Source organism: Heterocephalus glaber, unplaced genomic scaffold (assembly GCF_053883595.1).
Source record: "Heterocephalus glaber isolate CG9 unplaced genomic scaffold, H.glaber_assembly_v1.0 deba00001600, whole genome shotgun sequence".
Classification (NCBI taxonomy): Eukaryota; Metazoa; Chordata; class Mammalia; order Rodentia; family Bathyergidae; genus Heterocephalus; species Heterocephalus glaber.
The window spans coordinates 46,536,124-46,553,308 of record NW_028258372.1 but is presented as its reverse complement, the minus strand read 5'-3'; the positions used below and the strand labels follow the sequence as shown (position 1 = coordinate 46,553,308).

Sequence of the window (17,185 nt, the reverse complement as noted above, 5' to 3'; positions counted from 1 at the left end):
CAAGAATTCCAAACGCAACTTTCAATTTCCTGCCTTATGTTTGGAGAGCTTCTATGCTCAAGTATTTCTAGAAAAGGAAGAAAGCACTCATTTTCTAAGAGCAGTTAATATTCCTCCCGTTGGTCTCCCCACATCCATCCCTGAAAGGCAAAATAACACAAAATCCCCAAAACTAAAAAAAGGACAGTAAGTACAAGATGATGAAGAAAATCTACATAGTACGAAATTAGTTTTTATTTTTAGCTCAAAATAAATGCTTAACATTTTACCAAAATCAAAACTAAAAACGAACACTTAGAAAAGGGTGGAAGCACATTTTTTCCTTCCCTGGGGAAACCAGTAAGGCAGATGCTGTATCGTGGCTTGGCTTTTCTACAGGACTAGTCTAGGCGAACAAAGCAACAAAAACCTCTCCCCAAGTTCTCCTTAATTGTCAGCTATGTTTACCAGGACTGTGCCTGGCAGAATAAAACCCCGGACAATATCCCCCACTGTCAGCTGCAACATAAAACCAAGGACTTGCAAAGCTGGGAAGAGCCTTTTCGCCTGCTCCCATAAAATCCTCCTCTCTATAGAGACGGAGTGGAAGTAGCGGCCATCCGCACCTGGCCGGGGTGTGCGGACATCAGCCACTCGCTCGGGCGCCCAGTCCCTGGGCGGGGCTCACCACAGGGAGGACTTAAAATTGAACTTCAGTTTCAGCAGATACTTCAGATTCACCTGAGCAATGTCATAGACGATGTACCTGGGGGAAGTGAGTTAAGGAGACAACTGCATGGAGGCCCTGTTCCTCGTCCCCAGGGATGGTCTGCGGTCCCCCAGGCAAGGCAGGACTTACAGATGCCGGACACGGGCAAGCCTCACCCTTCGGGCCCCGGGGAATCAGGCACCAGCAGACGCCACAGCAGGCCCGAGGAGCCTGCCTGCAGGCGGCCTGTGCACGGGCTGCGGCTCCCGCACACGGCACGCACAGAAGGATACTCATTGTACAGCAGGCAGGTGTCGTTCACACCAGAGGAGATCCCCGGGCCCAGGGGCACCTCGACCCCCTGCACAGCGATGCTAGCCGAGGGGTCAGGGGTCGTTTTTCCCAAACCTACAAGACAGAAGGTAAGGTGCTAGGAGCTGTGGGAACGGGAGCAAACACGTCCCGAGGGAATGAGGTGCATGTTCTTGTGGACCCTCGAGTTATGGCTGGCCTGACACACGAACAACTTGGGTCACGATCCTAATTTTAGTTTTAACTTAATGACCAAAGACTTGATTGTGACCAGGACACCTGCCACTTATACTTCCAGATGGTCTCAGATACAGACTTAACCCTTGAAGAGTTCTGGAAGGAACATGACAACATCCTTCCCTGTGTGGGGCTAACTGAGAAATCCTGGGCCAGAGTCTCTCTGAGGACACCGAGATCTGCCTGTGTTCAGGAGAGACTGAAGGCTGTGGACAGGAGCCTGAGCCTTCAACTGACCACCTTGAGTTACAACTGCCCTCAGGAACAAACTGAGTTAGTCAAGGGCGCACTGCATTCTCTCCAGCTATGAAACTGGAGGCTAGAAGCCGGGCATGGTGGCACACACCTGTAGTACTAGGATTCAGGAGGCTGAGGCAGGAGGATTGCTGAGTTTGAGGCCAGTCTGGGCTACCCAGTTCAAGACTAGCCTGAACTGCAGAGTGAGACCCTGTCGTAAAAAACCAAAACAACCTGGAGACTAATCCAGGTTCTCAGGTATTAATCTTAATTCTTTTTTATGGAGAAGAGCAACATCAGCCCCTCTACAGGATTCCATGGCATAGAAGCTCCTCCCATACTCAAAGCCAACAAACACCCCAAGCTACTGGTACCCGCATAGGCACCTGTGATACTGGCGACAGCCCAGAGTGAAACTGCCTGTTTAAATGAACCTCAGTGTAACAGCCAGCCCCAAGCAGCCCTCAGCCTCTCCAGGAGACACATCACCTTTGACGCTGTGCTTGCCCTTGGGTAACTTGCTGATGTGTGAAGCATGCTTCAGTTCGTACCTGTTCAGGAGAGAGAGTCTCAGAGCCAGACCAGCACTGAAGTTAGCATGATCAGGTCCAACAGCCTAGAACACCCAGAGCACCCTGCCCATTCTCACTGCCAGGACCCCCCGAGCTCCTGGAACCCCTCCTGAGCCTGCTGGTGCAGGCCTTGAACAGACTGCTCAGCCCTTACTGCTGCGGGCCCACAACGAGGCCAAGGTCCTGTTTGGAGCTTCCACCAGCTGCTCTGGAGGTTTCCATCCCGGGAACTTTGGGACACAACTGATAGGATCAGAAGATGCCCACAGCAAGCTGCACTAACCAGATTTTCCTTGTGGAGAATGAGGAACTGAGATTAAGAGCGCAGTTCTATCCACTTTGGTCTCAGAAAATCTGCATGCCAGTGAGAGGTGGGGCAGTTACAGGGCAGCCATCTCTGGCGCAGTTCAACCTCTGTGCTTCCCCGTGCCTGAGGCCCGGCGGCTCCTGCCCTGCGTCTTCCAGGGTGCCTTTCCCTCCTGCTCAGCCTCTACTTGAATTGGCTTCTGCTCCTTACAAGCAAGTGAAGGGTCCGCTCAGTCCCTGCTGGGGTCCCTCCACAGCCCCTGGGCCTCTGCTCCACCTGTTCTGCCAATCCCGCACTCACATGTTTCCAAGGGCGACTTCTCCCAACAGGATTAGGCCTATTGGGTCTCCCTGAGATGTGTGGCAGTAGTTGGCACTCTTGGAGACCATGTCAGCAAAATAGATGCCTTTCCCAAACATGTAGCCTGTCTGCAGGGTTAGAAGAGGGACAGATGAAAACCTCCTCACAGTAAGGCGAATTACTGAGTGCCGACTTAATTAAGCAGCACCCAGCGAGTGCTGTCACCTGTCACTTCAGACAGGGCCCAGTCCTGCCTGATACCAAGGGGCTGCAAGGAAGTTATTTAAGGCCTCGGAGCCCATTTTCTTCCTCTCAGCTGGAAAAATAATTTCATGGGGCTAATGGGAGAGTCACAAATGAATTAACATTGCTTAAACTTGTGCCAGGTACATGGGCACAGGCAGGGAACGGCAGCCATCATTTCCAGCTCCTGTGACAGTGAAGCACAGGACTCAGAGAGTGCAGGTCGTCTGCCCAGTCACTGACTACACTACCACATGGACCAGTGAGTCACCACGCTGCCTCCCACCTGACCGGAGTGCATAGAGGCCAGCTGCTGCTAAGCGACAGGGCAGCTCAGGGCTTAGCCCGGCCGGTGCCTCCATCCTCCCGCCCTGCCCCGTGTGTGTCCCTCCAGCCGCTCGCTCAGCTGAAGAGGCCCGACACCCCGCATTGGAGGCGCATTCCCGGGGCCAAGGGTACACAAGCAGCTCCGCTCCACTGCTCGAACCTCCAAACAAGCTCCCAAGGTCCAAGTCTGCTTTCTGCATGCCAGCCCACTCAGCACTCCCAGCAGCCCTGGCCTGAACTTCTGTTCCAGAAACGACACTTGAGGCCTGGGCAGCTGCACCGTGGACAGGGCTGGGTCTGGAAGATGAGGGAAGGCACACCTGGACTACTGCTCCAGGGCCAGGGAAAGATGTGTGATGAGGCCAACACCCACCCACACCTGACTCCCTCCCCAGGGCTGCGCGGGACAGCGCCCCCGTGGGGTACCTACCACAGGAGCTTCAGGCGGCGCTATCCGCAGGCCCTGGGACAGGATCCCGGCGAAGTTGGTGGTCCGGGACCCGTGCCACAGCAACTTCCGGTTGTGGAGCTGCTTGAAGGGCTTGTAACGCTGGCTCTCGCCTTCCCGCGCTATCTTGAAGATCTGGTGGGGCAGCCAGCAAAGGAGAGACAAGCACCTGAAAGACCTTACTGGCTAGGGAGCACTGAGCTCCCGTCTCTACAGCTAGAAAACACAGGTCTGTTGCAGTATGGAAGCTGTCTTTCCTGGGACCAGAGTTAGCCGACCTATCACGGTCCTACCTCACAGGACCCAGGCCTGAATCCGAAGAGCACACCTGAGGAAGTTCACCTCGAACTTCTGGTAACCATATTTTCTGGTTCTAAAACCAAGTCTGGGGACTGCAAATGCCTTTTAAAAATGTAATACAAAGCTACCCCAACCACAAGACTTAATTTTCCTGCTCAACAGACAAGTGAGTCTGCATGTTTTCTCTGCATGTTGAAAGCAAAGCAGACTGCTCTTGTTTACCAGGGCCAAGGATAGAGAAGGTGGGCGGGGGAAGCTGCCAGGCATAAAGGGGGAAGGAGATGGGGTCTTACGTCGATGACCTCCAAGTCATATGCATTGTGTGTGGTTGCGTGCGTGTTCTTCACATATTTCCTGATGATCTCCGCTTCTTCAGAATCTTTGTCAACCACCTAGAAAACAAGTGTCAGGGTTAGAGCAAGGAGGACCCAGGAGAGCCCCACCAGGACCAATACACACTCCTCATCCATCTTTCCACCTGCTGAAGAGCGCTAAGGACCTCCGGTCATTTCCCATCTTAAAATCCTATGTTCTTCGATATTAGTAAAGCTGCAATGAGCTCACTGTCAGTGACCTGGGAGAATCCAGACCAAGGAACTGGCTCCCTGGACCAGCAGCACACCGTGACACAACCAAGGGCCTGGAAGACACCATGCAATTAGAAATGGGAGGAATCTGGCCAAGCACTGAGATTCTGAGGACAGGAATGAAAGCTCAGTCTCTGAATTCTAGGGCCTCATGTGTTAACCTTGGCTCAGAGCACAGGCCTAAAAATGCAACGTTTATGTAATCCACACTAAATACGCCAGAGCAAACTGGGAAAACAATACGTGTATGTTTTCAGATTCCTATTAAAAGTTTGAAAACTCTAGGAATTTTGGTCTTCCTCACCACTAAAAGCCTCAAAACTGTAAATAAAGAGTGAGAGCCCCTTCATCAGGAAGGCACTCCCAGGCGGAGGAGACTGGAGTTCCATGCCGTCTCACTCAAGGCTCAACACTCCGGTGCCCTTTACCTGACCACACCTCCAAGAAAGAGGCCGGGGCCAGGGAAAACGAGGTGCAAATCTCTGGATGGCTCAGGCAGGGTGGTTTGTGCCTAAGCCTCAAACAGCCAAGTTCAAGGACTCCTGTGTGCACCCGCGTGGGACACAACACATCACACACATCCCATTTCCGCTGCAGCCACTGCTGGGGACACGTCAGCTTCTGAGATGGGGCCCTGGAAAACAAGTTATCTACCAGCTCCCACCTCCAGTCTCCAAAGCAGTTCCTCTCCAGGCTAAGGAGGAAAAAGGAACTTCTGGCAAGATCTTCAAAAATCAGCATCCACATCAGTTCCCACTTGCTGGAAAACCTATCTGGCACACAGGGCACCATGGACAGGTGAAATGCCTGGGGTCTCCAAGGACCACCAAGCGACACCCAGAAAGGCAACTTCACGGGCCCAACAGTCTCCTTGGGATCTTGACACACATTCAAGCTGGGGACCGCTCTCTTGGGATCAGCAGTTAAGACCCTCGGAAAGGGCTGGCTTCTTACCTTTATGTCAGTTCTGAGCTTCTCATAGTTGACATCGATGGGGTCCTTGCTGCTGTCATCAGACCCACCCCTCAGCAGACTGTAGGCCACCTCGATGTCCAGGAGGTTGTCCAGCATTTCCACCTTGGCCTGGGGACCACAGAGAGACTTGGAGTCAAGTACTAAAGAGAGCGAGGCAGACGCCTTCTGCTCAGATCACCTGTGTGCGACACAGTTCGGCACAATGAAGGAGACATTCAAAAGCATTCCCTGGAGTGCCCACGAGGCCTCTCCACCCGGGTGAGGTGAGGATGGGAAGAATCCCTGCCTGCACACACTGATGGCAGGTGAGGGCCAACACTACGGATGCTGCAAGCTGTGCCTCAGCAGGAACTCCCGTGGGTTCCCTGCAAGGTGGGAGAAGGATCTCTCTGTCCACTGGCTCTTTCCCCCAGAGCAAGGCCAGGAAAACAGGCAGTCTGGCCAGACACCGTCTCCATCCATGGGGGAAAAACCCTCATATCCAAAAAGGGCCCGGGGGAGGTCCTGCCTCAGGGACCCCGACGAGGAGGGGCACCCCGGACATTGGCACTACCTGCACACTGTCTGCGCTGTTCAGCAGCGGGGGCTTCTTCATCCCAAAGTCATGGGGGATCAGGGTATAGAAGCGATTTGAGAGATCCAGGATCTGGGAGTCACTGCTGCCTTGGGACAGGGCCTGAAGGGGAAGGGACAGAAGGAATGTGAGGCTGAGGCAGGAAGCCTAGATGCCTGGCACCGTGCCGGGCCTTCCCACCTGGAGGGGCACTGCAGCTGGAGGCCAGGACGTGTGTGGCTCCCAACCGAGGGCTGCCTTCCCCTGCCTGGAGCGCGCTGAGCAGAAGGGGCAGGGCCCCGGCCTCCAACAGCTCAGCACCTAACTCGTTCTCACTCCACTGGCGTCGCTGATGATGTAAAATGTAAACTACAAAACCCTAGCGGTGGCTCATGGCTGCTGGAAAATGCCTGCAATTGTTTATGGTTGAAAATTTTTCACAGTATTGGGATGGTGGTGGTCACTCACTGCTATAAAATTCAGTCAGGCTGCCTTTATCCACTGACTCCATTTCTTTTTTTTTTTTATCCTTTTAGTGGTACGTTTTAGGTGTACAACATAATGACACTCATCAGTGGAGAGCTGCACCTTCACATAGTCTCTCTTGGTTCTTATTTTTCCCCCTTCCCCTGCCCTCCCTTCAACCCCTCCAGTCCTCCCTATTTACAAAGACTTTGTTTCCATTTTCTCATATTAATCCCATTCCCTTCTTTCCTTTCCCCTACCCCTCCCACTTCCCCTTCCCCTTTTCTTCCTATTTCACATTATCTATTATACCTTTTAGTCCTTATTTACACCTTGTTTCTCACACCAGAGAAACTATTTGGTATTTACACATGTGTGTCCTGTTTATTTCACTTAAGAGTATCGACTCAATGTGCATCCATTTAGCTATGTCTCTAATTTCTCATTTTTTATGGCTGAGTAGTATTCCATTAAAAAACAAACCACATTTCCTTTATCTAGTCTCCAGTTGATGGGCAATCATGTTGTTTCCAAGTTTTAGCTATCACCAATTGTGCTGCTATGAACATGGGTGGACATGTATCACTGTGGTACGATTCTTTTAATTCTTTGGGGAAGATTCCCAGGAGGGGAATAGCAGGGTCAAATGGGACCTCTAGTCCTAGTTCTCTGAGGTATCTCCATACTGATTTCCACAGTGGTTGCACAAGTCCACACTCCCACCAGCAGTGGAGCAGAGTTCCTCTTTCCCGACAGGCCCGCCAGCATTTGTTATTGGTTGAGTTCATGAGAGCAGCCATTCTTTCTGGAGTGAGGTGGAATCTCAGTGTTGTTTTCATTTGCATCTCTCGAATGACCAGTGATATTGAACATTTTTTCATATGTTTATTTGCCATTTCTACTTCTTTGTCTGAGAAATGTCTGTTCATTTCAGATGCCCATTTTTGGAATGGGTCTTTAAATTTGGGAGGTCTGATTTTTTTTACGTTCCTTATAGATTCGAGATAGTAGACCTTTGTCTGAGGGACCACTGGCAAAACTTTTTTCCCACATTGTGGGTTGTCTCTTCACACTGCTGGTGGTTTCTCTTGCTGTGCAGAAGCTTCTTAGTAAAAAGAAATCCTACTTGTTGATTGTTTGTGCCAGTTCATGGGCAACTGAGGATTTTTTGTTCGTACCCTTTTCCTACACCAATGTCTTCAAGAGTTCTACCTAACCTTTGTTCCAGCCAGTTCAGTGTTTCTGTTTTTATATTTAGATCTTTAATCCATTTCGATTTTAGTTTAGTGCATGGTGAGAGATACAGGTCTAGTTTTAACCTTTGGCAAGTTGAAACCCAATTGCTCCAGCACCATTTATATTTTTTCTTTCTTTTTTTTTTTGGTACTGGGGATCGAACTCAGGTCCTTCCACTTGGGAGGCAGGTGGCAGAACCACTGAGCTAAATCCCTGGCCCTCCAGCACCATTTATTAGAGGCTATCTTTCCTCCAGCGAGGGTGTTTGGCTCCTTTGTCAAAGATGAGATGGCTGAGTGTGTCTGGAGTTGTTTCTGCATCTTCTAATCTGTTCCACTGGTCCTCAGGTCTGTTTCTTTGCCAGTACCATGCTGTTTTTATCACAGTAGCTTTGTAGTATAGTTTCAAGTTGGGGGTTGTAATACCCCCTGCCATGTCTCTGTTACCTAGAATTGCTTTTGCTATTCTGGGTCTCTTCTTATTCCAAATGAATTTTTGGATTGTTTTCTCAAGGTCCATGAAGTAGGCTGCTGGGATTTCAATTGGGATTGCATTGAATCTGTATAGCAGTTTTGGAAGTATGGCCATTTTCACTATGTTGATCCTTCCTACCCAGGAGCAGGGGATGTCTTTCCATTTTCCGTTATCCCCTTCAATATCTTTTTTCAAAGTGCTATAGTTTTCAGAGAAAACTATATGGGTGCTATAGTGAAGGGAATTGTTTGCCCTATTTCTCTGTGAGTCTGTTGTTCGTGTAGAGGAACGCTGTTGCTTTTTGTGTTAACCTTGTATTCAGCTACTCTACTGAATTTGGTTATTAAGTCTAGAAGACTTTTGGTGGAGTTCTTGGGGTCTTCTATGTACAGTATATCATCTGCAAATAATGACAATTTGACTTCATTTCCTATCTTTATTCCTTTTCTTTCTCTTGTCTAATTGCTCTGGCTAATGTTTCCAAAACTATATTGAACAGGAGTGGTGATAGTGGACATCCTTGTCTTGTTCCTGATTTTAGTGTGAAGGAGTTCAGTTTTTGATCATTTAGTATGATATTGGCTGTTGGTTTTTCATAGATGGCTTTTATCAGATTGAGGTAGAGACCATCCATTCTGATTTTTTGTAGGGTTTTTATCATAAATGCATGTTGGATTTTGTCAAATGTTTTTTCTGCATCTATTGAGATGATCATATGGTTTTTGTCCTTGGCTCTAATTGATATAGTGTATTGCATTGATTGATTTGCCTATGTTCAACCATGCCTGCATCCCTGGGATGAATCTCACTTGGTCAGGGTGTGCGAGCTTCTTGAAGATCTTCTGCATTCTGTTTGCCAGTATCTTATTAAGGATTTTTGCATCTATGTTCATTAGTGAGACTGGCCTATATTTTCTTTTTTCAGTTGGGTCTTTCTCTGCTTTGGGGATCAAGGTGATGCTTGCTTCCAGGAATCATTTTGGGAGTACTGCTTCCCTTTCAATTTTGTTGAAGAATTTAAACCATAGTGGCAGTAGTTCCCCTCTAAATGTCTTGCAGAATTCAGCGGTGAAGCTATCAGGACCCGGGCATTTCTTGGCTGGTAAGTTTTTAATTACGTTTTCAGTTTCATTGATTGATATTGGGTTGTTTAGAATTTTTAAGGTCTTCTTTGTTCAACTTTGGCAATTCATATGTATCTAGGAATCTGTCCATTTCTTCTGTGTTTTCCATCTTATTGGCGTATAGGTTCTTGAACTAGGTATTGCTGATTCTCTGGATTTCTGCTGGGTCTGTTGTAATTTCACCCTTTTCACACGCATGGATTTGGGCCACTGATCCCATTTCTGAAGTGAGGAATTTATTGTTGCACCTGCAGGTCCAGGTGGCCAGAAACAGAAAAGCTAAGCATCCCTACACCACTGTCTCTCAGTGCCCACATGTGGAGGGTGCTTAAGGCATGGATGCTGCACACCTGAAAGACATCTCAGTGACTGTCGAGGGGCAAGCCTGTGAGCAGGCAGCTGCGGGCCTACTTCTCACCATGGGGTGTGGACCTTCTTCTGCCTGGCTGTGGCTGGCACTGGGCCACAGGGAAGGAGGCAACCAGAGCCATCCCACCTGGGGATTCTGGACAGAGAGCCTAAGCCAAAGAAAGCCTCGAATCCTCCCTGCCAGTGGGTGACGAGGAAAGCTGACTGGGTCAACCACTCCGATTCAGGGCTTTTTCTCTAGCACCAGCCAGGGACCTCTCTTCCTGCCACAGACAAGACCGCACCCACCCAACATAAGCAGAGCTCCCACCTTCTAGGGTGCAGCCTGAGGGTCTGAGGACTGTAGTACCTTGCTACACACCAGGAGACGTTGAGTGAACGTCAAAGGAAGAAAGAAAAATCATTTTCTATTTGGTGACTTCCTAATAACTGCAAAATAAACTCAGCCTAATTTGTAATGATGTGTATCACAACTTTTAAAGAGAACCAAATTTATCCAATTTACAATGAGTCTACCACATGTCTGGTAACTGAAAACATTACTATTTGTAAGTTTTGTGACACTCTTCAGTCACCTCAGGCACTTGTCAGATCCGCTAAACTGAGAGAAATCCAAACCCTGTGGATGGGGATTCTGTGCTGCTGTTCAGGAAACACTAAGAAGATGTCATCGGTGCCACTGCCTAGAAGAGCAGTGGCCAGGAGACCCCCGGAAGCCCCAGCTCACCTGCTGGACCTCGCTGAGGATGGCGTATGCAGCCTGGATCTGCCTTGTGCTCAGCTTCCCCAAGGGCATCTTCTGAAGGTCGATCTGAGGGGACAGGAGGTTCCGCTCTGAAAGCTGAGATGATGACAGGGCGCTCGGGGCCCAACAGAAGTGGCAAAGCAGCTGCCAGGTTTTCCACAGAGACCCAGTAACCCAACTCCACAGAGCATGCGGCCCCTCTCCTGGCTAGGGCTCCAGTCAACAACTATGGCTTCCTGGGCCAGCACTTCTGGAGGAGGATGCAGTGTCACTGCCATCCGCTTTCCAAGGGGGAAGAGGCCCGCGGTCGGTCACGGCTCCCATCCAGGTCCCCTCCTGGTGCCCCAGACCCAAGGTCGGAGTACGCCTCTTTCTGGGCTCCAGGCCAGAAACGAGAATTTCCAAGTGGCTCAAGTTATTGTTAATAGAACACACATCTCAACTCATGAACCGACTGATAGTGTCCTTTTCCAACTGGTCATTCCAGAAGACACACTCAGCCCAACAGCATCAACACTGCTCACTGCGGGGAGAGGGAGAGGTGTGAAGGGAAAGCACGAGGCAGGGGCCGGCTCACCAGTCAGCCGGGGCCACACCCACCTGCTCTGGGTGGAGTCACCACGCTGTCCCCAAAGGCCCTCACTGAGGAGTTTAGCGGCCAGCGGGTGGTGCTGTTAGGTGGTGGAACTGGAGGGGCCTAGTGGAGGAGGCCGGGGTCTGGGGCCTGGCCCTACAGGGGTTCTGGGGCCCTGCACACCTCTTTGCTTCCCTGCGGGACGGCTTTGCTCTGTCACGGCTTTGCTCTGTCACGACACGCTGTGCCCCTGCCTCCCCTGCTGCCCTCAGGCCAGCACTCCCCTCCTCACAGGGAGCGTCCGCGGCTACCTAGCCACAGCGATCCCACTCGGTGTCCCCACCAACCTGCAAGTGTTCTCGCTCCCCACAGCCTCCCTCCTCTTCCTGTCAAACCAGTCACCTGCCTGTGACAACGTCAATGTCGCTTCACAAGAAAGGCCTGAGTCTGAGTGTAGTTAGGGACCTCGATGGACCCCAGAGAAGGCCAGAAATGCTGCGCAGGACTCCAGAACATGAGACAGACCTCTTCTCTCCACCCAATGCACCACGTTCTTCCCACAAGCTATAAACAGGCGGCCTCCCCGACTGCAGTCAGGCCGTGTCTCCATGCACACAGCCCAGAGGCTGGAACTCTACTGTTCTGAGAGTTGGGGCCACAGCAGCCACACCAGAGGGTGCTCCCTCTGGGAAGAGAGTCTACGGCACAGAAGAGGAAAAAGGCGCTGGTCTTTGTACCACCCAAGGGCACTCCAAGGCCGGCCGGTGGCTCCAGGACGGAAGATGCAGGACACAAGTGCGAGCAGAGCAGCCTCAGGGGAGGAGAGCAGTCGTGGTTAATCCCAGATTCACCTTTTGCACTGGGTTCCCGGAAGCTCAGGGCTCAGGAAGAACCTAAGCAGCCAGTGCAGCTGTACACTTCCCATGGCGGCCTGCACTCTCTGGGCTCCATGAGTGGGGAGGCGGAGGCTGGGGAAAGGGCCCCTCCTGCACACCTCCTCCAGGCCGATGAAGCGCACTCAGGGCCACAGGCCAAGGAGGCGCACTCCCCACCCGTCTCCTTAATCACAGCTGGTGTGCACTCCACCAGGTGAAGAACTGTCAGAAACTGCCTTCTGACAGGTGAGCTGCAGCAGTGCTACAGTTTGGATCTGAAATGTCCCTCAAAGGCCCAGGCGCTAGCGGGCTGGTCACCAGCCTGCGGTGGAGCTGCAAGGCGGTGGGTCCCTTAGGAGGCTGGGCCCGGTGGGAAGAAGTTAGGTCACTGGGCTGTGCACTAGAAAAGGACGTTGGGACCCGTCCCTTCTCGGCTAACTTCATTCTCGCCACCAAGAGGTAAACGGACTTCTTCCACCAGGAGCTCCCGCCACAACACGCTCTATCACCACGTGTCTAGAGGCCCTCAGGGCCAAGTGACCACACTGAAACTTTTGAAACTGTGAACTAAATAACGTTTTCTTCCTGTAAGTTGCTTTCCCCGGAGTTCTGTCACAGGGACAGAAAGCCAACACACAGGTTTCTTTCTCTGCGTGGGCTCGTTCTTGGGACCTCGAAAGACAACTCCAATTGACTGGTTCACAGGGGCCTGGAGGAACCCAGCCTACCTGCCCTGTTGGGCAACAAGGAGGGGTAAAGAGCAGGGACCAGGAGCTCTCCACAACACAGCAGGAGGCTCAAAGCCAGTCAAGCGACCCTAAGCGAAGCAGCAAGCACAGCAGGCCCTGGCAGCCCTCACCCTGGGAGAGCTGGCACCCACCGCCTCTCGTTTCTGAGAGATGAGGAAATGAGAACAGCCACAGCCCTTCACCAGCTAGCAGCCATCCCTGTCCTCAGCAAATGCTCACAGATGAGTGCAACACAGAGAAGACACGTACCTCGTACTCCACCATGGCTTTCTTCATACTTTCCACATCAAAGATCATCCTAATGAGCTCCTGCACCGGCTTGGGGAGTGTGGATTTGGAGCCAGGGTTTACTGTCAGTTTCTTCACTGCCTCCTCATCCTGTAGGAAGAACAGGCAGAGACCCACATCAACACCCCTGGCAACCTGGTGGTGCTATGGGGCTGCAGATAACCCAGGACGCGGGATGGGGGACTGTGAGCCAAGCGCTGCACTGGAGGAACAGGAAGTGATTACCTGGCCATAGTCAATCTCCAGAGGGTAGAACTTTTTGGGATACTTTGTAAAGTTTTTGGAGTGCCAAGCATTTCCAGTTTTGTCTTCATATAATTTCATAAAGTGCTCAATAGCATCTTCCTTAGATGGCATCTGCTCCAGCTTGTTGCTACCAATCTCAGTGCCCACACGGCCCCAGGACCTGAATGTCCAGTACCTACACAGGGAAGGGGGCATGAGACATCGGACAGCTCCCTCACATCCTCCCACCCAGGGAGAATTTTTTTTAATGGTAACAGGGATTGTAGCCAAGCAGTGCTGAGCTGTTCCCAAGCCTTTAAGACAAGGTGTCCCTAAGCCACTAAGTTGCCCAGGCTGGGCTCCACTTTTCAATCCTCACAGGCTCCTGGGAGCTGGGGTCACAGGAAGGCACCCCACCCCGGGGGGCAGTGGTCTACCAGAGCCATACAACTGTTTACCGAGGGAGAGCTTTGAAACACCACGAAACGACCACTGTTATTAGAGGGACTGGGGATCTGAAGCAACATTAGAGTAAGTCTAGCGCTTGTCCAACTGTCTCTCAAACTGTAACCTGTGACTAATGAGAATATCTTAAATCTGGAATCTAAATGCTGGGAGACATGAAGCTGGACCCTGTGACAGATGGCAGCACTGCTGGCGGCCAGTGGCCTCCTCCTCTCTTTTCTGGAGGATCTCACCATTCTGGTTCTCTGTGGTTAGGCCCAGAGCTCACCTGCTCTCCTTGTCATCCTCCAGAAGCTGCAGCTTGTAGTAGGAGTTGGTCCCTTTCACAATGTCCACCAGGCCAAGGGTTGCACTGAAGACCTTCCCGCCCTTCTCCAGGACATGTGCTGAGTGTTCCAGACCTAGCAGGGGCAAAGCTGCAGTCCTCTGCCCAGGGCACTGTGTCCTTAGGCAGAGCCCTGCCTGGGTGGCCACACTCCACCTCCTCCCAGGGGCGCCCTGCAGACCCCTCGGCGTCCCGAGGAGGGTCCGAGGGCAAAGGCAGACTGGGTGCCGCAGCAGGTGAGTGCCCACACCTGCCCACTCACCAGAGTCAGGATCCACAGCTGCTCCTCCTTTAAGAGTTAACTTCATTCTCTTTTCAGACTTGATACCTTCGAAGGGGGCAGAGAAATGCAAACATTAACCCAAAAGAGGGAAGGCCGAGGACAAATGCTTGGTTTTCACAAGAGCCTGGTGACACAGCACCCATGCATGGCCCCTGCTGCCCCGAAGACCTGCCATTCAATGCCCTGGGGACCGAGCCATTCCAGGAAGCAGCCAACAGACTGCTCTGGGGACAGGCGGGCAGGCCCGGCAGCCTGGGCCTCACCTTCTTCCTTGGTACTGCCCTTGCTCTTCTTGGGGACCAGAGCCCCCGACTTCGCCCTTGGGGGCTCTGCTTCAACAGGCTCTGCCTTCACCTCTGCCCCCCAAGGGGACAAGATGTGCGCTAATAACAGCTCCTGTAGGGCCTTGGTTGAGGTGGACACATGCTGGAGGAAATCCTCAGACACAACACGGATGTTGGCTTCTTTTACTTCCTCCATCTTCTTATTCATCTTTTCTACCTCCTCTGTTCAAAATTGGAGGGAAAAAGCAAACTAAACAGTAAGCTGCAAACTAAACCAAAACCTCTGATTACTAGAGTTGTACTTTGCCGAGTACGTCCACAGCTTGTCACTGTTTTCCTTCCCTTCCAAATCTAAGCTCAGAGCACTCTTCATCCCAACAACCATTTTTTCTTTCATCCAAACATTTTAATCTCAAGTTCAACATCCATTCCACGTGCTCCCTCTCCTCAGCATAGACCTAACCTGTGCTTCTGGAGACTATAGCGGCCCAGGCTGCTGTCTACCCTTCTGCTCCTCCCATTCCAGCACCCAGAAGGCAGTCAGGAGACTGTTTCTGTCTCCGACACCTTTCCTCTCCCTTCTTTTTAGATCCAGATCCTCCACTGTTGAGGGTAAGCGAAGGAGAGTGGGGTGAGGGCACTCACCACACTGAACCCCGTGTCTGTGCGACCCCAGCTGTCTGTGGGGTCTGTGAGGCCGCAGAGGGTCACACTTCTGGAGCACCCTGCATCGGTGAGAGGCCTCTTCTCGGCTGTCTCTCACAGGATACAGGGGGACAGCCATCAAGGTATGAAGCCAATCTCTTTAACTTTTATGAGGGATCCTCTTGGTGTCCCTCTCAGCAAAAGGTCCAACCACCACTTCTTATCAGCAACAATCTCTGCTCTGAGCCATGTGGAGTCAGGACACAGACCCTAGGCCAAGTACGAGCAGGAAGTGCCTTACTGCTTCTCATGCTTACATCACATGGAAATGGGCCAGGGGGAGTCCTGAGGCATACTGCTGACCCAGCACCTGAGAGGCCCCGGTTAGATCCCCAGCACTGGGTAAGACAATCACAGCCAAAACCCACAAAGAAATCCACGGACGTCTGCATTTCCCAACCCTAAAACTCCAAATGTTTGTTTTGGCAGGGATCTGTACAGCAGCTTCAGCCTTCAGTCAGGAATGTAAGACAAATGTACAGTACTGAGCAGCAACACAAAATGCAAACACTCAGTTCCCACCCTAAGAAGAAAAACCCCGCGCAGCCAGGCATGCTGGTGCACACCTGGAGGCCGAGGCAGGAAGCCGGAAACGTTTGAGCCCAGTGTGGGCAACTTAGCAAGACACTGTTTCACAATACAAACATCAACAACAAACAGGGTGGAGGATGCAGCTCAGGATGAAGGCCTTAGGTTCAGTCCCCAGCACTGCCAAAAAGTAAGACCACCTGAGCAGTGACGATGAGTCAAGAGAACTTTTCGGTGCGACCTGTGCTGCACACTTCCTCACTGAACCTGCAGCACACGTGCAAGCTAAGCTCCCTGCTACAGCCCAGCCCGAGGTTAGTCTTCGCGCTCACTCTTGGTGCTGATGCACAGGCCGGCCTTGCTGGCTGATCCCGTTAGCTTGCCCCCAAGCTTCTCGACGGCAGCCTTCACTTCATCCTTGTTCCGGGAGAGCTTTCCAAGCAGCAAGATCTTCATGTTGGACAGGGGCTTATCTGGAACGAAGGGCAGAACTGTCACACTGGCCTCCTCTGGCACTGTGCCTCAGGAAGCAGGAGGAGCAACAGGGAACCAAGCAGTGAGCATCCAGGGTGGAGCCAGGGAGGCTGCAGGTCTGTGGTCAGCCTCTGACTCTTTCCATGTTCTCCTTCAGGAAAAACCCATGGGTCAGAAATAAAAGGTCAGCAGAAAGCAGGATGGCAGGCTGTCTCCTCGTGTCACACGTGCTCCATGCCCCCCAACAGGACTGGGCAGGGGACAGACAGAGCAGGCCACACACAAGCCCAACTTCTTTTTTTTTTTTTTGGTACCAGGGATCGAACTCGGGTCCTTGCACTTTTGAGGCAGGCGGCGGAAGCACTGAGCTAAATCCCCGGCCCCCAACTTCTTCTATTATTCTTCACTCTCTACCTCTTGTCTAAAAATCAAATTGCAACTCTTATTTAAAAATTAGACTTGCGGGCCGGGGATTTAGCTCAGAGGTTTGGCTGCCTGCCTTGCAAGCGCAAGGTCCCCAGTTTGATCCCTGGTACCAAAAGAAAAAAAATTCGACTTCTCTGTGATAGCTGCTCAAAGCCTTGGCGACAAGACTGAAATGCACTGAGTCACTCCAGGCAAAGGAGGGCTCATGACTCATGCTCTCGGACCGAGGCTGCAAGCAGCAGCATGGACTTGGGGTCATCTCCAGGTGGGCATGGCAGTGACCACTGGTCCCCACCAGCGATGGGAAGAGTCACATGAGCTCATGTGCAGGAATGGGACCGCCTCCTCCACCCACCCAACCGTGACTTCGCCCTCAGACTTGTGCCATGCTCTGAGCAAATAAGCAGAGGCCCTTGGTGGACCTCACTGCTGCTGGGGTCCTGGAGCACACCTCACCTGCGCTGACCAGTAACTTTCTGATTACA

At 51.7% G+C, this 17,185-nt stretch overlaps 1 protein-coding gene across 1 annotated transcript in view; it reads right to left on the bottom strand.

Moving 5' to 3' along the window:
• Positions 1-216: 216 nt before the first annotated feature.
• Parp1 (poly(ADP-ribose) polymerase 1) overlaps positions 217-17,185 on the bottom strand; it is a 36,328-nt gene continuing 19,359 nt past the window's right edge. The window contains exons 9-23 of the mRNA NM_001310226.1: positions 16,133-16,273; positions 14,547-14,789; positions 14,263-14,328; positions 13,944-14,076; positions 13,211-13,406; positions 12,947-13,075; positions 10,482-10,565; positions 6,087-6,209; positions 5,513-5,641; positions 4,265-4,363; positions 3,654-3,806; positions 2,654-2,781; positions 1,964-2,025; positions 982-1,096; positions 217-745 (exon numbers count right to left, since the gene is read on the bottom strand). Of these exons, the coding sequence (NP_001297155.1) occupies positions 664-745; positions 982-1,096; positions 1,964-2,025; positions 2,654-2,781; positions 3,654-3,806; positions 4,265-4,363; positions 5,513-5,641; positions 6,087-6,209; positions 10,482-10,565; positions 12,947-13,075; positions 13,211-13,406; positions 13,944-14,076; positions 14,263-14,328; positions 14,547-14,789; positions 16,133-16,273 (1,883 nt within the window). The 3' untranslated portion in view covers positions 217-663. The remainder of the gene's footprint in view (positions 746-981; positions 1,097-1,963; positions 2,026-2,653; positions 2,782-3,653; positions 3,807-4,264; positions 4,364-5,512; positions 5,642-6,086; positions 6,210-10,481; positions 10,566-12,946; positions 13,076-13,210; positions 13,407-13,943; positions 14,077-14,262; positions 14,329-14,546; positions 14,790-16,132; positions 16,274-17,185) is intronic.